The sequence below is a fragment of the Theropithecus gelada genome, chromosome 9 (assembly GCF_003255815.1).
Source record: "Theropithecus gelada isolate Dixy chromosome 9, Tgel_1.0, whole genome shotgun sequence".
Classification (NCBI taxonomy): domain Eukaryota; kingdom Metazoa; phylum Chordata; class Mammalia; order Primates; family Cercopithecidae; genus Theropithecus; species Theropithecus gelada.
In genome coordinates, this window is record NC_037677.1 from 75,795,933 (window position 1) to 75,819,564 (window position 23,632).

Below are 23,632 nucleotides of genomic sequence, written 5' to 3' on the forward strand. Positions count from 1 at the left end.
GGCCAGTTCCACCCTCCAGATTCTGGCCCAGGTATCTGCATGCATTGAGGGTTGATTCTACTCAGCCATAGTTGAGAATCACAGCACCTGGCTTGAAAAATAAACCTATCCTGCAGTAGCATATCACTCTACTTTCCTCAGTTTGAGTAAAATATTCACCAGGGAGAAAGAAACCTCATGTCTACTCACACATACCCCTCTCCTGCCCCATGCATCCTGTAATTTCTCTCCAACCACCTTAAGGGCTTTTTTTTTTTTTTTTTAAATTAAAGATAGTGTCCCGCCATGTTGCCCAGGCTTGACTTGAACTCCTGGGTCAAGTGATCCTCCCATCTCAGCCTCCTGAGTACAGGAAGCAGCCACCACACATACCCACCTCCACCCACCTTAGGGTTAATCTTTGTTACTAGCCTTCACTACTCAGAATTAGTGAGACCTCTCCATTTCTGCTTCACTCAATGTGGTTTGCTCACACTGACACCAACGAACACCTGTCAATCCCTATGTTCCTCCTGTCTTCCAAAAATGCCTAGAAACTGCTGCTCTATTGACGGTAGTTATTTCTTGTTCTCTAGTGTTGCTATTATTTGTCTACTGTGCTTGGTTTTGCATTTGAGTCACCTGAATGATGTCTGGAAGAAGGCGGTTTCACTATTTTCAAATCTTTTTTTCACCACTTTATTGTCATTCAGATTACTACAAATGGTAAGTAGAAGCTTTGCAAAAGTAAAAACTGAGTGGTAGGAATCATTTTGGGAAAATATTCTGAACTATTTCAGTCCAATTAATATTTGATACTAAGCTTCTATAGCATCAGATGTTACTTATGTCAACATAAAGAGAAAATTCCTTTATTTTAAAAATTCTCCATTACCCCCATCTAAATATTGCCTGATAGTCACAGTATAAATTCAAGCTTGGAAAAACTACTGGCATCACTAAGTATCCACTGACACCAAAGTTCCTCTTCATCTTAGTTACACAACTACTGATGACCTGTTCTGACTGGTGACTGAGGGGAAGAAATAGAGAAATGAGTAAGATGGTTGGTAATACTTCAACACTTCTCAATGATTAATAAATTTGGACCCGTCGTCTCATCACTTAATCCTACCCAACATTTAATGCATGAAATTTCTAGTAAGAAAAAACAGAACCTCATAGATGGGTCTAATCAAATCAGCCCTTTCTAAAAATATGAAGGCTAGCAGTTGGTAACCTATATAATAAAAGGTCACTGTGTCAAAACCATGTAGTCCTTTCCCCTTTCCCCCACTGTATATCTGATTTGTGGGAAAGGGGAAATGAAATAAGATAAACTTTAAATTAATACAAGCAAAAAAGAATAGTCAGAGATTTTCTTTTGATATCACATATGTAAATCAGAAACCAATATATAAATGATGCTCAGTGATTTAAAAAATGTTCAGTTTATTTAAAATTCTTGTTCAGAGTCAACTTTATTTACTGGCTCCTTAACCAGTGAAACATTCTGAAATGTATTAGAGAATGGTTGTATGTTTTATGTATTTCATATCAAATATAATAAGTGACTTAATCAATTAACAAAAGTTCTTTGTTTGTGAATGATGAGAAAGACTGACACTAGCTTTGTATGGTTTTACTTTGGAAAGCTTTACAAATTTAAAGTAATAAATGTATTCATTTTCTTATTCTTTGCAGAAGTTCAATTTTAAAAAGAACATTACTGTTTTAAAATTTCAAAACATACAACATAGGCTGTGCTTGTAACATTTTCAGATTTGTCTGTGATAGCTTGATGTGATTAAGAGGAAGGAGAGTGGCTGTGAGTGGAGAAAAGAGGGAGAGAATATTCTTATAGTAAATGTTAGTAAAATTAAGAGAAATAATGGGTACTGTCACTCGCAATATAAAAACTTCTTGCTGTTTTAGCACAACCTGGTGGTGATAAATTTTAGGTACAGAAAACATCAGAAAAATCAATAAAGTGTTCTAATTACTTTAAATCTACTTATTGTATGCTACTTTTTTTTTCAATTCAGAAATCTAAATATACACATTCAGAGCAATTAGTGAAAACTAACATATGCCTTGTCCAAAAAAAGAGACATTTCCAAAAAAGGAGTTAGCCAAATACAATAGCATGATTACAGAATTATAGCAAACTGAATATGTACACAGTATTATTTAAGCAAACATCAGAAAGTAAAATAAATACACAACCCTCTCTTCCCTCATCAAATTACTTTCATAAAACCTAATATTGGTATTCCAAAGAACAAAAGTATAAAAACTACTGTATGACTATTCACAACAGTATACACCCTGCTTGATTTCATTTCTTCAGCATCTTTCCTTCTAACACTCAGGTCCTACAGCAACTACTTTGTTGGATCAAATTAAGAAAAGTCTAAAAACTAATAGTAAGCTGTGATGGTTTGCACCTATAATCCCAGCTACTCAGGAGGCTGAGATGGGAGGATCCCTTGAGCCTGGGAGTTCAAGGCTACAGTGAGCCATGATCACGTCACTGCATTCCAGCTTGGACAGAACAAGACTGTGTCTCCAAAAAATATAGTAAGGCTTTATGACCAAGCATGGTGGCTCACACCTATAATCTCAGCACTTTAGGAGGGCAAGGAAGGAGAATCGCTTGATGCCAGGAGTTTGAGACCAGCCTGGGCAACACAGCAAGATCTCATCTGGACAAAAAAATACAAAAATTAGCCAGGCATGGTGGTGTGCAACTACTGTAGTCCCAACTACTTGGAAGGATCACTTGAGCCCAAGAGGTCAAGGCTGCAGTGAGCCAAGATCACAACATGCCCTCCAGCCTGTGCAACATAGTGAGACTCTAACACATACACACACACAATAATAAGACTTTACATGAATGGTCATTGGTTATGATGTTCTTATTCTTTATAAGAGAAAATCTGTGTATACTGTTACAACTGAATGGTATTTGGTATATGCCATGCCAGTCTTCCACATGTACTGAAGTTTAAGAAAGGCTTGGATCCAGTATGTATTCTGGATGTCGGGGGGAAAAAAAAGCTTGGAAACCAGGTTATCCTATTATTTAAAATATTTAAAATTACATTATTTTAGAAACAGAGAACCAAATACAATTTGATATTACCATAAAATTACCATAAAATAGTTTTGCTCTTTTTTCACTGTTTACACCTTTCCCCCCTACATTAAGTTGTGTAAGTACTTGAGAAACATACTTAACACCGAATATATTGGGAAGTTATGATATGAATGTTAAGTATAAAATAATACGGGTAGTTCATGTTAAAAGAACTCAGAGGAAATTGCCCTGCAGGGTAACTACAAAGATGTTTTTCATGCTGCATTTGTCCTGAGATGTTTATGTAACTCATTCCTCTATCTCAATCATTACATACTACTCATAACAAACACTCCTATGTGCTCTCTCAGCTCATCTGAAGAGAACGGAATTGAGTCGATGATTTGAGTTACGATTTTCTCCATTCTCCTAAAGACTGTACATAATTAGTACCATTCTAGATGACACAGGGACTTAGGGCTGAATTTTCTCCTGAAAACCAAATTGAGAAAGCCTGTGATAGACACTAGCACACCTCCTTCTCTTTCCCCCTACTCCCAGACTGCTCTGGCCTCAAACCTATCCTATCTATTTCACCAATGGCTGACACTGTCCTGTCTGCACCGAGAGTGAGAAGCACCCACAGGGAAAAGTTATTTTAAAATATCCAACTTTATATATTTAAAGCCTCATCTTTCCTCGTAAGCTATTTTCTCTTCCGTTCCTACCTTTGTCAAGCTCAGCATATAACAAGTCATCTTTTTGTGACATCAAAGTCTTCAAAAGTCTTTCTGGAGATCTAGAATCTACAATTTCTAAATATTTTGCATAACATATAAAGTGCATGTAAATTGAGTTATCCTACACCTGTGAACTGATGAGAATTATTCTGCTCAAACAGGCAGTGAAAACCTTTGCTTGACTTTCCTAAAAGGATAAACAAATGCTAAAGAAGGATCGCTTTCAACTACAGTGAGATTTTTGTGATATGTGCTAACTGGAAAAGGTACATTTTTACTAAGCCATAAATAATTTTAAAAGAATATCATTCCACAGTATATGGATCTTTTTCATTATACTGCAATGTAATTTGAAACTAGATTATTTTCCTTGCTAACACCAAGAAGCAACAATTTGTTTAGCTTATCTAGTGATGACCTTTTTCCTCTTAAAGGTGACAATGATTCTAAAACAAGAACATCTGAAAACAGTTGAAAAAGCTATCCCAACACTTTAGTACATTGGAAAAGTGGTCATACCACACTATACTATAGACCATGGGTTGGTAAATTTTTTCCATAAATGGACAGATGGTAAATATCAAGCTTTGTGGGCTCTAGTTTCTGTGGCAGCTACTCTGCCACTGTAACAGAGAAGCAGCCATAGACAAGTAAAAGAATGATCTTGTGTTACAATAAACTTTATTTATGAACACTAAAGATTCATGTTAATTTTCATGTATCATAAAAGTCTTTTAAAAAAACATTTAAAATTATAAACACAATTCCTAGCTCACAGGTCATACAAAGCAGGCAGCAGGCTGGATTTGACCCACAGGCCATAGTTGGCTGTCTCTTAAACAGGCTTTTATACATTATGCAAAGTGTTTCAAATTCCAGAGACTTTGGAGACTTTTCGTTTTTTAGATTTCTCATTTTAAAACATATATAATACAAGTTTTCTTTCTGGATCAATATACTCACATGAGAGAAAATAATTCAGAAAAAAATAAAATTCCTTACTTAAAAAAAGGAAAAAGCTGTAAAACAAATGTTTCGTCTTAAAATATATTTAGGAAATGTAAAATTAAAGATTAAAAATTTTATTCTATGCAACAAAATAATATGCATAAATCTGGTACATAATTTCTTAGTTTTTACTTTAGAAAAAAGACAGTTAAGAAAAAGGTTTATAAATTTCTCAGTCCCTTTTATACACAGTTGCGACTGAAACCAGCAATCACTTAGGTGTACAACCATCAACTCTGAATATAATATGAATTATACCTAGGAACTGTAATTTACCAAGATGAGTTTTGCCTGCTTTTTGAAAAATGCACAATTGTATCACAGAACGTTGTGTTTTCTACAATTTGTAACAATTTTGAAAAGGAAACTCTTGCCTCCATAATATAAGGAAACAAGAATACTCTTTCCATAGTCATCATCCTGTATAAAAAAAAAACTTTATAGTCTGATTTACCTTTGTCAAAGGTAAAATGATTCACATTTGCATGGATTACTCTGATTCTCAGTAGTTCCTAAACACAAAACAAATTTTGCATGAACCTTTACCTGGGTTTTCCAAAGCAAGTATTACACTGGCAGAAGTCCATGAGCTGAAGAAAAAGACACTGAATATAAAAGGTTTACCAACTTTATCCTTTCTAATTTTACAATAGCTTCAGGCATTGAGACCTAACTGGTTTCCTGTGCCTATCCATTGTGAACACATCTCAATCTTCTACTTGTAATACTCCTCAGCACCATATTTTTGTCATTGCTTTATTGTGCGACGTAGAAGATCCTTTCGTCCAATTTCAATCATGTGTTCTTCCCAAGACTTCATTTCATTATGATAACGAATTTCGTCCTCTTTAGCAAGCTGAATATATATCTGAGAAAAAGCATAACTGTTAAAATGATTTACTTATTTTTTGAGATAAAATGATTATTTAAAATCGCAATTAATTTCTGGAAAGGTTCTGTATATACTTTAGAAATTACATTACCATTCTACATGTATAAAGGCAGACTGGAGAAGAAATATTTTCATGAGATAAAAGTTAGATGAGGAAAATGTTAAGAGATAGACTGTTATCTCTTTGAATGAAATTGTTACAAGTTCAGATCTTGAGGTGCAGGAAGGGGGCAAGAGCAGGGTATGACTGCCACTAAATACAGTGGACACTCAGGCTTATGAGTGCTGTGGTTTTAAATACCAATTTTATTTGCAGACAAAAAGTACCAAGAGAAAAATGTCAAACTGGTTCTAAGAATATGAAAATAATTTTAGAATACCTGTATTATTAGAAATATAAGGTTGTCTTCACATGAATCAAGCCTTGCCCTAATACATTCTCTCACAGATATCCTAAGTAGACACTTGAGACTAACAACCATAATACTCACTTCCTTTTCAGAATCAGACAGATTTTTCCAGTTTTCCTTTACAGTCTTCAGCTTTTCCTGTAAAACAATATATGTTTAAGTTAAGGTAGATATGGGGACTACAGTGACCTTTATTATTCATTCCAACAACAAAAACTCAGATACCAAGAATTACAGGCAAGGCCTCATCAATTCTTAACATCTTTTCTCTCTAAACAAAAACTATCAAACTGTTACAATTTCTAAAAATGAATTGAATGAAGGTATACATTTTTGATTCAGAAATATTAATATTCAGGTATAATCTATATGTTGACATAAACTAACCTCAAAGTCTGTTTTTATTCCTTCCATGTAGCTTTAGGTTTTATTTGAAAATCTGTGCTTCAGTGTTTAGATACAGTAATAAGAACAATACAACACAAGTCCAGTAAGTCTACTTAGCTGAACTTAATTATATGACCTGGAAAAGGTTATTTTACCTCCCTTGGGCTTGGCTCTTCATTTATAAAATTAAAGGGATAGAATTTTTTTGTTGTCGTTTTTTTTTGAGACAAGGTCTGTCACTCAGGCAGGAATGCAGTAGTATGATCACAGCCCACTGCAGCATTGACCTCCTGGGCTCAAGTGATCCTCCTGTCTCAATTTCTGGAGTAGCTGGGACCACAGGTGTGTACCACCATGCCTGGTTAATTTTTTAAAAACCCTTTTTATAAAGATAGGGTCTTACCATGTTGCCCCGGGCTGGTCTTGAACTCCTGGAATCAAGCAACCCTCCCACCTCAGCTTCCCAAATTGTCAGCATTACAGGCATGAGCCACCATGCCCAGCCAAAGATGTTTATTTTTGCTCTCCCTAAAATCCCATTAAACAAAGAAACCTTTTAAGGCATAAACCCACATGAACGAAGATAACAGAAGAGGGCACTGACAACACAAAATTCTGGAAGCGAAAAAGCAGATGCATTAGTGGTAACTGACTTAACTGACAAAAGAAAGCTAATTGTTAAACGGACAGTGGAGAAAACCTAAAAGCAACTGATTTACAATACAGAATTCCCAAGTATCTCAGGAATTGGCAGCACCAGATAGGTATAAAACAGGTGAAGCTAAGGTTAAACACAAGATTGGCTGAAAGACTGTTTAAAAAAGATTAGGGCTGGGTGCGGTGGCTCACACCTGTAATCCCAGCACTTTGGGAGGCCGAGGCGGGCGGATCATGAGGTCAGGAGTTCGAGACCAGCCTGGCCAATATGGTGAAACCCCATCTCTACTAAAAATACAAAAAATTAGCCAGGTGTGGTGGTGCATGCCTATAGTCCCAGCTACTAGGGAGGTTGAGGCAGGAGAATCGCTTGAACCCGGGAGGCGCACGTTGCAGTGAGCCAAGATCATGCCACTGCACTCCAGCCTGGGCCACAGAGTGAGACTCTGACTCAAAAAAAATAGAGGTTGGGTCGGGCATAGTGGTTCACAACTGTAATCCCAGAACTTTGAGGGGCTGAGGTGGGTGGATCACCTGAGCTCAGGAGTTCGAGACCAGCCTGAAGTAATATGGTGATACCTCGTCTCTACAAAATACCCAAAAAATTAGCCAGGCTTGGTAGCACATGACTGTAGACCTAGCTACTCAAGAGGTTGAGGTGGGAAAATTGCTTGAGCCCGGAAGGCGGAGGCTGCAGTGAGCTGAAATAGTGCCACTGCACTCCAGCCTGTGTAACAGGCTGCCTGTCTCAAAAAAAAAAAAAAAAAAAAAGAGGTTAAATTTCTACCATGGCAAATTGTAGGACATTTATCCTCTCTAGAGAGTAAATTAGTGTCACTCTGTGAAAACCAGGTACAGGTACAGTTGAAGGAAATGGCACCATGCTAATAGCAGACAGATTAAGTTAAAATGTATCCAGCAGTTCAGGGGGAGAAAAAAAAAAAAAAGGAAAGAAAGCTAAAGGAAAACAGTACGGAAAAAATAAGAAAATTAGAGGACCAGCTCAGAAGATGCATATACAAGTAGCAGGAGTTCTAAAGGGGAGGGAAAAAAGCACCTGATCACATTCAAAGGATGAATAATCAAAACAAGTTTTAAATTTCTCAAAAGCAGTACAAAAAGGTAGAAGAAAAGGAATTTTTACATTTTGAAGGAATAGGTTTTCCAAACTAGAATTCTATGCCCAGTCTAACAAGTGAATGTGAGGATACAGACATTTTCAGACATGCAAAACTCAGAAACTTAATTTCCCATGCACCCTTACCGGGAAAGATGCTACACAAGAATCAGAGAAAACCAAAAAAGTAAACAACAGAAGCAAAAGCACCACCACAAGGATAATGAAGGAGATCTCAAGATGTTAGCTGTATACTGGGATTAGAAGGCAACAGTCACACTGGAACAAACCCCAGTTTTCAGAGTTAAACTGAAAGAAAAATACATCCTAAATTTACTAAAAGCTGGTGAATACTGAGAAGTTTGAGGGTGAACTATTGGTAAGTACAAAAAAAAAACCCACAAATCTAACTGAACAAAGACATAAGCAACTTCAGGGAAAATAAGTTTCGTAAGAAAGAAAAAATAATCATAGCATATGACATAGCTCAGCTGTGAATAAGCCTGCATAATCATAATCATAATACTATTAGCTTGGTGCAAAAGTAACTACTGTGTTTGCCATTACTTTTAATGGCAAAGACCACAATTACTTTTGCACCAACCTAATCCAAACACACAATACCGAGCTAACCAAAATTTTAACCATATTGGGAGGTAGAGGAATGGAAACATGAGAACCGTAGGATGACAGTTAAATGTATACCTTAAATGGTGGTAGGTAATGCTTAAAGCATAAGATAAACAATGATTTAAGTTGAAAAAAAAAATCAAGAAGCAACAATATAAAATGTTATTTAGGGATACAGAAACAGAATTTGTAAAGTGAACTACAGATATAATAATCCCGAAGGCAGAATGCCAAAAATTTCATCTTAGATTAACATGGGTTAAGGATCTAAACATCCATGTCTCTTACCATGTCATATGATTCAAGAAAAAAAGCAACTGCCCATTTGGAGCTTCTAAGCAGCAAAAAAAACAGGAAAGACTAAGCCACAGCAGGGATTGACAAGCTTTCTGTTTTCTTTGACACACTGATATGATGACATTCATAAGCATAACACATCCCTATGGGCATAACCAAAATTTTATTAAAAGATATAAATGACGCAACAGGTTACAATCAATTCCTCATAGAAAATATTGCAGCTCTACTCTCATTCTTTCTAGTGATTGTAAAACAGTTAAGAACTGCTGAAGCAGAAAAGCCTCCAGAAGAACTTTAACATCCCTACATATTTAAAAAAATGTTAAGTATTTATATTTAAAAAGTTGGCAATGTATGTATGTATGTGTTGGCAACTACATACCAAAATTGATTGTATGTGGTAAGAAAAAACATTTTTCTTAAAAGAGGGCCTTATCAAAAGAGTTTACTGTCTGGATATCCACTACTTTTCTTCACTACCTGACATATGGCACTCTAGACTTTTCCTGTCGAAGTATTTTTTAAATTAAACAAAAATGTATTTCAGCTTTACCTGCGGTGAATCACCCTTAGCTTCTTGGAATCTTTCAGCTACATAAACGTTATAAGCTGAACGAGGTCTTTTTGGTTTTCCAAGTTGTATTAACTCCTGAATTAAAAAAAATTGGAGGGTCGGAAATAGTGTTAATCTCCATGAGACTTAATTTTACCTACAGAAACTTTATTCACTACTATGCATTACAGATTATTCCTTAAAGTGAATGTTATGATTCTTATATAGTGTGATTATTACATCTTGTGGTCAGAATTGTTTTGACAGCACTATTTTGAAAATTATATTAGATTTCACCAGTTACTTTCCATACAAAACCATTTCCTTTACCTAATATTTTCATAGTCTCCGTGAAATATATAACTGAATATATATGTACAAAACCTTTTTACAAGATAAAACAATCTCAAGCGCATCCTTGCAAGACACTACCATCCCCTTGACCAAATCACTGCATGCTTCCACCACGACCCAAGAACAATGGACTATTTGTTTAATAATCTTTCATCTCATTCCATTCTCTGAATGTCTCCACCTTTAAAGCTCCATCGTTGTGTTAAATTGGTTTTACTAGTTACCAAAAGGGAAGAAACTATGGAAAAGAATACAAGTATCCCTTACTATCAGTTTAATTTCTGAGTTCAGGGAGTGATACTGCATTATCATACTTAAGTTTCTGAATTTGGATGGTAAGTAGTACCTGTAATTTATAAAATTCTGTGGCTCTTAATAGCAATTTGGCTATAATCAGTAACAAATTCAACTTTTATTCATAACTATAAGTAGGACTCCTCTGATTTAGTTTCTTCTCTCCGAATCTCTCAGTCACTAAGTACTGAAACTACTATAGACTCCAAGCACTTTGAAACTTAACTATTTCCCTCTTTGTTTCTAGAGCTACCACTAGGGATTTCTCTCCTGAGGGTTTTACTTGTAACTTCCTAGTCCTCACACTTCTCACTTGATCTCTGAACTAGCTGGTACTGGGAGTCAAGAACAACTACAAAAGAAAGAGAGAATGACAAGGGAAACTTTATAAACGTCCAGTTCTTGTTTCTGGTCCTCTCTACTCTTAGCACAGTGGGCTGGGCACATTAAGGAGGAAGGGAGAATGAAAGAGGGAGGATATACTTTAGTAATCGCTCTTCCAAACAGCATCCTTATGTAGACACTCTATTTTTCACTCTTAGTATCTTTCTGGCTTCCTTTTACTGATCAGATCAGCCACCCTAAAGTAGCAGTACCATGGTCTCAAAACTGGGCGGGTCCTCAACCCTAGTGCTAGGACAGCTTAAAACATTAGGGTCAGGGAAAGATGTTTTGGCGTCTCACATTCAAGGGTGTAATCTAGTCTTTCAAAGAAATAGTTTTAACTCTGATGATCATTTTGTAATAGTGCAGGTACACGACTAGCAAACTGACCACCTCACAACTAATACTGGCTCCACGAAAAAAATGTGTAACTTTCAAACAATGACATTTATGTGAATTAATACATTAAGCTGGGAACTACAAATTTTGAACCATGTGAGGTTTTTAATAATTACTTCTTTGAAGGAAAAAAAAAAAAGAATTCCATTCTAAAGGCACTTAATTGATTAGATAAAACTGGCATTTTCCTGATGTGTTAATGAATTAATGCAGTCTACTCAGCAATATTCCATATCAAACTCACCATAATCTATAGAATAATTCAAATCAATACGTTATTCTAGAGAAGACTCAGAAGCAAAGATTCTTGCTACTCCTGGTTTGACTGTTTCATAACTCTGTTCCTGTAGTTTTCATTACTGTTCTACTAACTGTACACCTTAAATGTGGATACATCTGAAAGTAGCAACAAGGATTTCCAAACAGACTCAATGACAAGTGGTCCTAGTGGCTAGCTCACTTTTCAGAAGAGAACTATCCCACTTCTGCCTAATTGAAGAATACCTGATGACATTCTACCATATTGTATCTGCCTATTCTTATTAAGAGAAAACTACCTATATTCATAGTTATATAAATCTCAATTCTTTACCATAAGAAAAAAGTATTTCAATGATACTCACTTTTCTTTTTGTCACAGCTTTCCTTTTTAAACGCTTGTCCAGGATTTCTTTTTCCAAAGATGTAATCTCACTTGGAGTTAGCTGTTCTTTAAATCTGCTTATCTCTTTTTTGTATACCTCCCAGTCCGCCTTATAAGCCTCTTGATATACCTATAAATAAAAAACCCAAATCAAGTCAACAAACTATTGCTGGCAAATTCAACACAGCACATGCCAGGGAAAGGCAACTGCATGACTTCAGATAGAGAGATTTTATCACCAGGTGGAAATGTGCTCTAGGATGAGGATGTATATGGATTAAAACATACATTTTCCTTATACATACTAATCAAGGTGAGAGTTTAGTAATCAGCCTCCATTTTCAAACTGCTGACACTTCTTCACCTTCACCCCATACATCCATATTCTCACTATGCAGATGAGAAGATATAAAGTTTCTTTGTAGATAACAGATTATTTTTTAAAAAGTCTGATCCATCTGGTCCTTTAAAGGACATGACAATAGCTCCTAACTGCAGAATAACTGGTCAGCCATGTTGAAAACTTATGTGCTTACTTTTTTCTCTGAATCAGGAAGTTCCCTCCAATGCTTGGCAATTCTTCTAACTAGTTCTGTAGTTTTTGCATCTATGGAATGAAATAAAATGAAAAAAGATGCCACAATTTTACATCTCAGGATAATTTCTAAAGATATCCAGGAAAGCACAATCCATACCACACATAACTTAATAAAATGATTTAACTTTCCTGTATCCAACTAATTTAAATGTAAGTAATTTATCCAACATTATTAAAAGTCTGTTATCTAACAACTAAGGAGTATATCATATACCACCAGAAACAGTCAACAGTTTGATTACTAGGTGTTTTTTTTTTTTTTTTTTGAGACAGGGTCCGTCACCCAGGCTGGAGTGCAGTGGCACAATCTAGGCTCAATTCAACCTCTGCCTCCTGTGCTCAAGTGATTCCCTGCCTCAGCCTCCCAAGTAGCTGGGACGACAGGTAGGCGCCATCATGTCCAGCTAATTTTAGTATTTTTTGTAGAGACGGGTTTTCGCTATGTTGCCCAGGCTAGCCTCAAACTTCTGAGCTCAAGCAATCCACCTGCCTCAGTCTCCCAAAGTGCTGGGATTACAGGCATGAGCCACTGCACCAGGCTGATTACTAGTTTAAGAAGCTGGATGATTAATTGCTTCAAGTTTTTTACTTCCATATTTCAAGCAAAATACTTTTTCAAGTCTTTGAGGACTTATGAAACTTATAAAAGCTAACAACAAAACACATTCTCAATTCATAACATTGCCTCGTATTTCAGTAACAGAAATATCATTTGGAAACAAACTATTCGAAATTCAATCTGTTATTCTCCACTTTCTTCTTCATCTTAACCGGAATGATGGCGTGCAATTAACTGATTTTTTAAACTACCTGTTAGTACTAACTCTTACATTTAAAAGATGTGGGTATTTAAGCATGTCTCTGAAACTAACTCCTTACCTATAACGTGAGCTGCTTTTTTTTTTCTTTTTTGAGAAAGGGTCTCGTTCTGTCACCCAGGCTGGAGTGCAGTGGAGCAATCATGGCTCACTGCAGCCTCAAGTTCCTGGGATCCAGTGATCCTCTCACCACAGCTTCCCAAGTAGCTGTGACTACAGGCACTGTGCCCCGACGCCCACCTCATTTTTTGTAATTTTGGTAGAGACAGGATTTCCATGTTTCCCAGGCTGGTCTCTCAAGCAATCCACCCATCTTGACCTCCCAAAGTGCTGGGATTACAGGTGTGAACCACCTCACCCAGCCTAATGTGAGCATTTTTTATTATAGTTCGTTAGATTTTCACAACTGCCCTGTGATGCTTTAGAAATCATAAGGAAAAAAAATAGCTATTACCTTTACACTATAACCTAAAATAAGAGCCCTACAGGCTTTCTAGGGCATCAACAAACATCCTACCTGGAAATGTTTTTTTTCAGGAACCCAAGACAAGAAAGGATTTATCCTTTACAACCCACCAATCCCCTTGGCAAGGTTGAGGTCTGAATCAAAGAACCAGAGTGGCTCTGAATTCCTATGATGGAAAGGTTTATGTTTTCTTATCTTGAAAGCTCCTGAAAGCAGCAGTAATTTGCATAGAACTTTACAGTTTATGGATGCTTCCACAGAAGCTGCAACGTTATTAACAATTCCCTGAAGCAGAAAAAGGAGGAGCTAAGCAAGAGAAAATAATTCATCAGTGGTCCTCTAGACCAAAGGCAACCAGGCCCGAAATTCAGCTTTTTTATCCTCTTCCTAGGGTGCTTTCTACACTACACGTTATTTTTAAAATACCGTTTATTAGTTCTCACTTATATTGAAAGTATGTTCATTGGGTATAAAATAGAACTTCCTGTTTTACAGGAAATAGGAATCAGTGCAGTGATTGTTCCTGCAGTCACTGAATGCTTTAGTACTGCAATTCAACATTGCTATTTAACTGCTTAATGGCATTTTTATTACATGAGAAAAGGGTACAAGCCCCCAAACACCTTACCTGGGTTCTGAGCTCTAAATATGGGTAGTTGTTCTTTAGAAAATCGAAGGTAAGAACTTACAGGTTTCTTTGGACAACTTGCCAAGACAGATGAAAACCACTTCGGTAAATACACAAAACTACATATGAATAAAAAGAAAATAACCAGTATCAGATGTTTAACTGTCAATATGCACATGTATATTATGAGCATAGATCCCAAATAAGAGATGTCATCAAGATACTCCTATGTCTCCAACGCCTTCAACAAGAATGCTAGAGACTTATTAAAACCCTGTCCTAAACGGAGGGGAGCGACTGCAGGACGGAAGTCTCAAAGCCCTTACCTCCTAGAAAGGGCAGAGAGTGGAGGAAAGCGTCTATACTCCAGCTCCTGGGCCCCGCCTCCTCAATGCCTAGATGGTGGCCAGACACTCCGCGGGAAATCGCAGAGGCGGCGGAATGGATCCAAAGCTACAGTGAGGAGGGGTGGGAGGAGCGAGTGGAGGGTAGCAAGAAGCAAGGTACGGGGTATTAAGGGAGTCAAGGCCTGGTCTCAAAGCCACAGTCCCCTTGGCAAGGTCGAGGTCTGAATCAAAGAACCAGGGTGGCTCTGAACTCCTAGGAGGGGCAGACAGTGAAGAATGGGGTCTACATTCCAGCCCCGGGACGTCCTGGGCCCTGCCGCCCCCTAGGGCACAGGCGAGCGGGCCTACCTGAAGGGGGAGCGCAGTCGACTCCCACAGCCGCTGCACAGCTCCGCTCCGGACCTTCCCAGCGCATTCAGCACGCCCCACATGCTCCGGAGAAACGCCATCGCTCCAGCGGATGAGGCAGTGACCCGGCCCCAATATCGGAGAACCTCCTGACACTACAGAAAAACGCCAGCAATCACAACTGGAACCCGCGTGCGACCCTCCGGTGTTTGTTATCATGCCCGCCACTAGTGAGGCACTATGGGAAATCTGTTAACATCCGGTCGGTAGATGGGGGCGGGGCAGGGCGGAATTGGCGCAGGCGCGGGAGAGCGTCCCCGGTGGGCGGCACTGCGTGGGAGGAAGAGGCGCTGCGGAGATGAAGGGAAACCGCAACCCGCTAGCCTGCGGAGGGCTCTGGCCTCGAGGGGGCGCTGCTGAGCCGCCTCTGGCCCCGACGGCCCGGAGCAGTGGGTTCCTCTGCCCGGCCAGGAAGGTGATGGAGGGACCGCGGCGGACGCACCCCGACCCGGCGTTGGCCGGTGTCCGCCCGTGACGGCCACAAAGGCTGTACGTAACAGACAGTCCTGCATCCAGGACCCCGAGGTCCGATCGGCAGGTGCTGTGCGACAAGCGCAGCGTCTCAGTTCAAGCCAGGGCTGGGAGCTCGGAGTTCAGAAATAGTACCGGGAGAGGAGGGGATTCGCAAACTTAAAACTGCAGATTCCAAGCCTTTACCGCAGAGCTTAATTACGTGTGTCTGTGTGGGGCCCATTAATCTGCATTTTAGCGAGTTCCCCAGAGTTTGACAAGTTGTAATGTCTGTGGTCGTGGGACCACATTTAAAGCAATATAGTTTTAGACTGTTTATTCTGCCATCTACTGCAGTCTTCCAGTCTGGCCTCCAGCCTGCTTAATTTGAGCGGAGGAAACTGACTAGTTGTCCACAGTCTCTAGTCTCAATTCTCGTTCCAGTATTAACATTAAGGACTTGGGAATATTGCATTCCCTCGTTAAGATTCAGTTTCCCCCTCTGCAAACGAGGATCTTAGACTAAATCAGAGTTTTCCCAACCAAAGCCCTGAGAACTTGTGACAAGTATGCCTGAGACATTGATGTGTCAAAAATTGCTGTACAATTTTTTTATTTGTGTTATACCATTTTCTGTATAGGCAATGGCATGAAAAAGATTAGGAAGACCTAAAGATACCTAAGGGTCCTTCCAGCCCTTGAACACCAGTTGTTTCAGAGCTAACCACCTTCCGAGACAGCCTTTCTTCTGTTGTATAGCCATAATCGTTAGAAAATTCTTACCAGTGTCATATTGAGCTGACAGTCTATTACCTTTCTGTAACTATGAAAACATTGGCTCTCTGGAAGTAGGACTAAGCCTACTTCTTTTAAGCGGTAATAACCACTTCCCTTTTATAGACTCTCAGGGTTGAAAGGGAACTTCCAGGTCATCTGTTCAAACCTCCCATTCTGGCATGGAATAAACAGGTTTTCTTCCTGAGTATATACTATGTACAACGCCCTAAACATAGATAAAAGACACAGTGTTGTGCCCCAGCCCACCCCCGCCCGCAGCGCCAAACGGTGAGACAAAGTAGTAAATAATTACAACACGGGGCTAAGATAGAAGTTATATTTAAGTTGATTTCTAAAATAACTTGTTTCCCTCTTTGTTCTAGAATATTTTTGTTCTTTCAAATGTTTGACATAAACTTCTTTTGGATATTAAACGAACTTTTTGTTGTTTGCAACTTTCATTTGTATAAATCTTGCTGTAAAGACCTCAAAAATCAAATCCGTAACATTTTTCATCACATACCAGTCTTTCTTAAAACTCACTTACATTGCAGTGATAATTTTACTTCTAAAAGCAGAATTTGCAAAGAAACATAACTTTATCCACTAAAACTGTCATTTAACAAAAAGACATGGTTTATAATTACTTTATAAAACATGAAGACTTACTGCAGTCTTTCCCAGGGTCCCTTTGTTGTAAAGTTCATCTAATCCCATGACTTCAGTTATTAGTTGTAGCCTCATGATTGCCATATTGAATCCAGTCCTCTCCTTTGAGTTCTATATCCATATAACCACTGTCTTCTGTACATTTTCACCATCATGTCCCACAAGTACTTCAATTTCAACATTCCTTGAACAAAATTCACTATCTTTCCCCCCTCTTGAAGTCCTTTTCTTGGTAAGAGGCACAAGTTTTCCTCTTTAATCATCCGAGCCAGTAACTTGATAAATCATTTTAGAATCTCCCCATTGACACTGCACCCACCATTAACCAACTGATGATGAGTATTGCTGATTCTACCTCATTCATCCCTCTACTATGTATTCCCTCCTCTCCAGTCCCATTGCTGTTGCTTTTGTTCAGGCCAGTAATATGCTGGTAAATAGCTCTCCAAAAAATAAAGCCCCAATTTATAGTGTTTGCTGAGTTCTATGGTGTAAATACTCCCACCATTGACAGATTTCATGCTACTGACAAATTTTTCTTTCCCTATTAACATGCAAACACACATATTACATAACCAGCATTGCTCCTCTCTTTCTATTGAACTTTTAGTATTTCTTAAATTAGTAATATTTGAGCAGAAACATTGTGGTAGTTGATGAAAAATTAAAACAACACACCCTGAAGTTAGATTGCACTTTAATATTTTCAGAACTTTTAAAATAACTTTGATTGTATGATTCACAAATCAAAAAAAAAAAAAAAGGTTGAGAAGGTATTGTCATGATCATTATTCCCAATTTCCAGATGAGAAAAATGAAGTTCAGAAAGCCCAACTCATAAGGTTCCAACAGTAAGTTGTGTAGGTAAAAATTGCAATTCATTGTCCTGTGCTTTTCGTTTGTATCCGATCACTCAGACTCAGTGAACATGCCGAATCATTCCAGCCCAAAATATTTTTATTGGATCATCTGTAGTGTGTGAGTTCATATCATTTACTTGTGACATCATGTACCACTCTGGCTTCTGATCTTTTTCTCTATGTATACATATTTTTTTTCCTCAATAGATGGTAAGTTATATTAGGAAAAGACTAAATCTTATGCCTTCTTTTATCCCCTATTGTACCTAGCACAGTACACTAAGCATGATAGATGGATGAAGAGACAGACGGATGGATGAACTGATAGATAGATAGATGACAGACATATAGATACATAGAGAGAGATGAATAGTGCGAAAAGATTACCATCTGCACAAATTATTTATATATAAATTTCGCCCCATAGAGAACAACTAACTGTTAGAAGTGTCGTTTGCCAATAGAAGGACACATTTGCCAGTGTATGGAGATGGAAACCATGTAAAATTCTGAAACATACACATCCATGAAAGTAATGATTATGGTTCATTGAGACTTGCACATTGGTAAAGCAGCAGGTAGTGTCAAGAAACAGCAGGAGCAACCAGAAACCTGGATAATTCCCTGCTGAATAATGCAGTTAGATGCACACAGATCACTCAAATGAAGAAAAAATATTGCTAAGAGAAAGCAGTCTTGCTTTTGTAATTATAATAGATAAATAATTTAGCTACAACAGGAGCAATTACCTAATAGGTTTTAGCAGGATAAACAGATGTGATTCTGAACTTGTAAGTAAAATATCTCTGGAAATAAGATCACACTATGAACACCACATTTAAAGACAATTTCCTCATAAGCAATTACATAGCACTGTGATGAGCACTTGAAAGGGACACAAAAAGGATAAGACATTGATCCTGCCCCAAAGAGCTTACACTGTGATCGGGGGAACAAAACATAAAGACACAAAAAGAATAAAAGTATAACAGTGCATTGCAGAAATGAGAAAACATTTTACACCGTGAATATCTCCTAGCTTATTTTTTCTGTGAAGCAAAGTTTTAATAAATTATACATGGAAAACTACTTGTATAATTTTTTCTTTCAAACCATTTTTATTGACATAGAGTCTGTTTTCATGCCCCTGGAGTCGGCCTTTAAAATCAATATACAAAAAGAAGGGAAAGAGAAATAGAGAAATTAGAAGAAAGACCTGTTGCATGTTAATAGTTCCCAGCTACCCAAAATTATTATTATCTGTAAATTATATCTCAATTAGAACAAAGTCTGCATTAATTATTAAGGGCATATCAGAATTATTTTAAGCCATTGCTGTAGCAGCATTACAAAAAATAAATATAGCTTGTCTATTTTAAAGCTGATTCTATGAGTCAGCAGGAGGTAGGACAAGCAAAAAGAACAGCTATAATTTTATGCAAATGTAAAATACCCCAATTCATATTACTGGATGTTACTGAAAGCTGACTTCATATTACTGAAAGCTGACTTAAAGATCGGAAGAAATCCAGAATGATTGTATTGAAGGAATAATGCTATTAAGAAGACAATATAACCTAATGTGTCTGCCCTCATGTCATGGTAAAGTACCTGATCAATACAAATGGTAATAATTATAATTTATTGCTCAACTACATGCCAAGTATTTTACATACATTATCACTAATCCTTTCATAAATCCTCTAAGGTGCTATGATTTCTACTGTACAGCTATGAAAACTGGTATTCAGATATATAAATAATAGGAAGGATATCTTCCTTGTTAGCATGTTAACAAAAATTGCCACCTCTGAATCCACAGTTTGCAGCTTTGAAGTTATATGACTCTATGTAGCTACAGGATAGGCAAATCAGTTATGAAGCTGTAGTTTTCTTAAACACCTGCTCACATTCTATTATTTCTTTCCAGTCCCCATAAATACTTTCTTATTTAACTGAGTGGCTTATTAAAATAATATCTTAAGCCAGGGCAGTGGCACATGCCTGTAGTCCCAGTTACTTGGGAGGCTGAAGCAGGAGGATTGCTTGAGCCCAGAAGTTTGAATCTAGCTTGGGCAACATAGCGAGACCCTTTCTCTTAATTAGTATTCAGTCACCCAAAAACATAGGCTTGAATTTAAAGGACTACACATACACATTTGCATGAGTGTGCATGCATAAATGACTGCGGAATAGTACACAAAATTTGGTTTAATAGTGATTGTATCTGAGTATTGCAGGAGTGCGTGGGTGGTACCCATTTTTTAATTTATATGTTATCTTAATCTTCTTGTAAAACACAATAGTAATATTAATCTTTTGGTAACAATTTTTTAAAAACTCAATTCCTAGGAGAGGCCAATACTGTGCCAGACACCGTGCTAAGTTCTAAAAATACATATGGTTGGGCGCAGTGGCTCACGGAGGGATCACTTGAGCCCAGGGGTTTGAGACTAGCCTAGGCAACACAGTAAGACCCCCGTCTCTTATTTATTTATTATTATTAAATAAATAAATAATACATACAAATATGATTAAGGCCTGATCATCCATTTAAATTTACCTGGGAAAGTCGGGGATGGCTTCATAGAGTAGGTGGCATTTGAACTATTTTTTCAAGTGGGGAAAGGTTGAGATGCCTTCCAGAAAAGGAAAACAGTATGTGCAAGTCACAGATATTTATGAGGGCATGGTGTGCATATGAAAACAAAATATATGTGAAAAGGGGTGGTATGAAACAAACCTCTTTAAGGTTGAGTGGGGTTGGGTTGTAAAGGACTATGTATAATTTGTTAAGTTTGTTAGCAAAATACAGCCAAACAACTTTTTAGGCAGGTTACAGGCAGAATTAACTTGTTTTTATAAAAATCCCTTTAGTAGGAGCACAGAGAATGATGGGGGTGAGGAGACTATTGCTTTAATCCAGGAGAGAGGGGCTGAGATTCTGAAGTAACATGGTGCCATGGCTCATACTCCAAAGGCCTAAGTATAATGGGCAAGATTCCATTGACTGGTTAAGTACACAGAACACAAGAATGACTTTAAGGATTCTACCTTGATAGACTATTCCAATTCCAATTGCATACTCTGCTAAGTTAATATCCCCAAGCAAATGCTTTCATTATATCATTGGCTGGTTAAAAACTTGCACACTTCTTATTTGCTATCAAACCAAGATTTCATATCCAGCAGATCTATGTTCTCCACCTAATCTTTTCTCTCATTCATTGCACACAGACTACCAATGCCATTCTCACTTATTTCTACTTTATTACCTTTGTTTGGATTCTCCTGTTTTCATTAATGCCTTCCCCACTTAAATATGCCAATTAGAACCCTAAGTATCTTCCAAAGCCTAGTTCATTCATTCGTTTAGTGAACAAATATTTAAGTACTTGTGTACCAGACACTGTAGACCCCAGCAAGTATAAAGATGCACACTGGGAATCATGGTAACACTGATGAGAACTATTATTTCCTCAACAGCTAAGAAAAGGAGTGACATAAAAATCAGAGATTTAAAGGATAGGGAAAGAGGGCATTTTAAGCAGAATGAACAATTTGACCAAAATCTGAGAATGAGAAGCACCATTCTATACTGGAAGTGGGGAGAGATTGGGATCCAATGAGAGCTGCAGGCAGTTTGGTGGGAGTCGGGAATGGCAGATGAGACTGGAGATGCAAGTTAAAAACCACAAGAGTCTTGAGGACTTGATACTTTACTCTGTTCATGATTGAAACAAGGGGAAAGAACCTGAGAACTCAAAGGGTCCTGATATACATATCAGATAGAAATGAGCTTCACTGTTTGAAGTTAAAATGGGTCCAAGTTAAAGTTAGGGTCCAAAGGCTAAACCATTAGCATCTCCCTTCTTTTTTCCATAGGTCCCTCTGCAAAACCACTGCTGAGGCTGTGGAGAACTATTTAAAATTTTTAAAGCTGATAACCCTCAAGATCAGACTTGGGGTTAGAGAGAATACTTTCACACTTCTGTGGATGATGGACTTGAGGGCAGGGAAAAGATAGGACGTTGTGGTAGTACCATCAAGAAATGAAGAGATTTCTGCTTTGAGAAATTCCACTGAGAATCAGAAGAGCTGGATAAAATAAACACAATTGAGAAAGTATGAGAATGCTGCAGAAGTCATGAGACTTTCAGAGGTGAGCTGAGTATCTGTGGTCATTTTTCCCCTGGAGTACAGGTTAGAGGCTGAGAATTTGGGCTCTGTGCAGGCAGAGGGGCACTGCTGAAAGACAGAGTTATTTGTGGTTGCACAGAGCTGGAGTGACAAAACCAGAGACTTAAGGGACCTCAACATTGTAGAGGACTACGTGCTCGCAAACAGGGTGTTCCCGATAAGTCCAGCTCTGCAAACGAAGCAGGGCGTTCCCCATAAGTCCTGCTCTTGCAAACGAAGCAGGGCGTTCCCCATAAGTCCTGCTCTTGCAAACGAAGCAGGGCGTTCCCCATAAGTCCTGCTCTTGCAAACGAAGCAGGGCGTTGGGGGCCTGTTTGCAGGGCGCTGGGGGCGTGTTTATATGTAAACATCTTGAAAATCCAGAAAGTCAGGGAAAGGTCAGAAAAACAACAATGTGTCTTGTGACTTGGCAACATTCCGCAAACGGAACGACTGTATAAAATAAAGCGGAGCGCGCCATTCGAGGCGGCCGCCATGTTTGTCTTGTCTTGTGTTGTCTTGTGTGTTCATTCCTTTGTTTAGGAAACACGCGGACCCCAACACAACATGCAACTAGTTTCCCCCTCAAGTAAGAGCCAAAGTTTTCATTTTGTTGGGCAGCAGGCTAAAGAGCTAAATTTCTGAAAAAACATAGTGTAATTTTCTTCTCTTAGTATTGAGAAGACATCAGCCTGACAGAGGAAAGAGACCCCAAAGAACAGCCTAGGAGCAAAAACACTGAAGTTGTGAACTGAACTAACACCAATGATTTACAACTTCTCTTCTCCCTGCAGCACTTATTGATTTGGATGTGGCTAAAGGCTGAGGATTCAAGCTTGATCCCTTATTACTCTTCATGACAGAAGAACCAGTAGAAGTTTGGTGGTTGCATATAGCAAATGTAACATAATTACATATTTGAAGGGCTTTAGAGACAGCGGGTTTCTTGCTCAAGATGTTTGCCAAAGTCTGAGTCTCCCAGGAGCAATAGGCCTAAACTGTGAATCAAAAATACTGAAAAGCAAGGTGGAATTTCCTATAGCCTGTCTGTGCTGAGAAATAAAGACAGTCGAAGAGGGTTATGCACTATGAACAAAGATAAACTAGACATAGTTTGGGTCTAAATAAAACTGCAAGCCAGCCTCAACTAAGCAAAGGCCCTGACTGCATTAAGGCGGTCATCTTCACACTATTTGACTAGCAGAACACATGATGTAACCTCTTTGGTGGAAGAAAACATCATGAGTCTTCACAGTTTTTTTGCACAATGTCTGGCATTCAATAAAAGCAGACCCACAGGTAACTCAGATACTAGAGTTAGCAAAGACTTTTAAATAACTGTGATTAAGAACTTCAAAAACTAGAGAAAAATATGGAAAAAATAAAACAATTTAGGAACTCATCCAAAAAACTAAAGTATGTTTAAAAAATCAAATGGTAACTTAGAACTGAAAAATAAACCTGGAATTAACCACAATGTCTGAAATGGAGTTGATGGGTTTAAAAGCATATTGAAAACAGCAGGAGATAGGATTAAGGCTGGAAAAAGGTCAATACAAAACTGATGCACAGAAGGACAAAGAGGGAAAAAAAGGAAAACACAGAA

General features: G+C 38.0%; 1 protein-coding gene across 2 annotated transcripts; it reads right to left on the reverse strand.

Moving 5' to 3' along the window:
- Window positions 1-1,417: 1,417 nt before the first annotated feature.
- TFAM (transcription factor A, mitochondrial) lies at window positions 1,418-15,657 on the reverse strand. Of its 2 annotated transcripts, XM_025397246.1 has the most exons (7): window positions 15,032-15,657; window positions 14,337-14,455; window positions 12,363-12,433; window positions 11,807-11,956; window positions 9,753-9,848; window positions 6,190-6,246; window positions 1,418-5,674 (listed from the first exon to the last, which is right to left on the reverse strand). In XM_025397246.1, exons 1-7 carry the CDS (start codon window positions 15,130-15,132, stop codon window positions 5,555-5,557), a joined length of 714 nt encoding a protein of 237 aa, XP_025253031.1. In that variant the 5' UTR covers window positions 15,133-15,657; the 3' UTR covers window positions 1,418-5,554. The 2 variants fall into 2 exon arrangements, with proteins under 2 accessions (XP_025253031.1, XP_025253032.1); XM_025397247.1 differs by lacking the exon at window positions 9,753-9,848.
- Between the last annotated feature and the right edge of the window lie 7,975 nt (window positions 15,658-23,632).

Excerpts from the sequence above, each read along its gene's own strand:
- TFAM (XM_025397246.1), bottom strand. The coding sequence starts at position 15,132 with ATGGCGTTTCTCCGGAGCATGTGGGGCGTGCTGAATGCGCTGGGAAGG. Across the intron at positions 11,957-12,362 it reads TTCCTGATTCAGAGAAAAAA|GTATATCAAGAGGCTTATAA; the intron begins GTAAGCACATAA and ends TTTTATTTATAG. Across the intron at positions 5,675-6,189 it reads TGTCTGATTCTGAAAAGGAA|ATATATATTCAGCTTGCTAA; the intron begins GTGAGTATTATG and ends GCTTTTTCTCAG.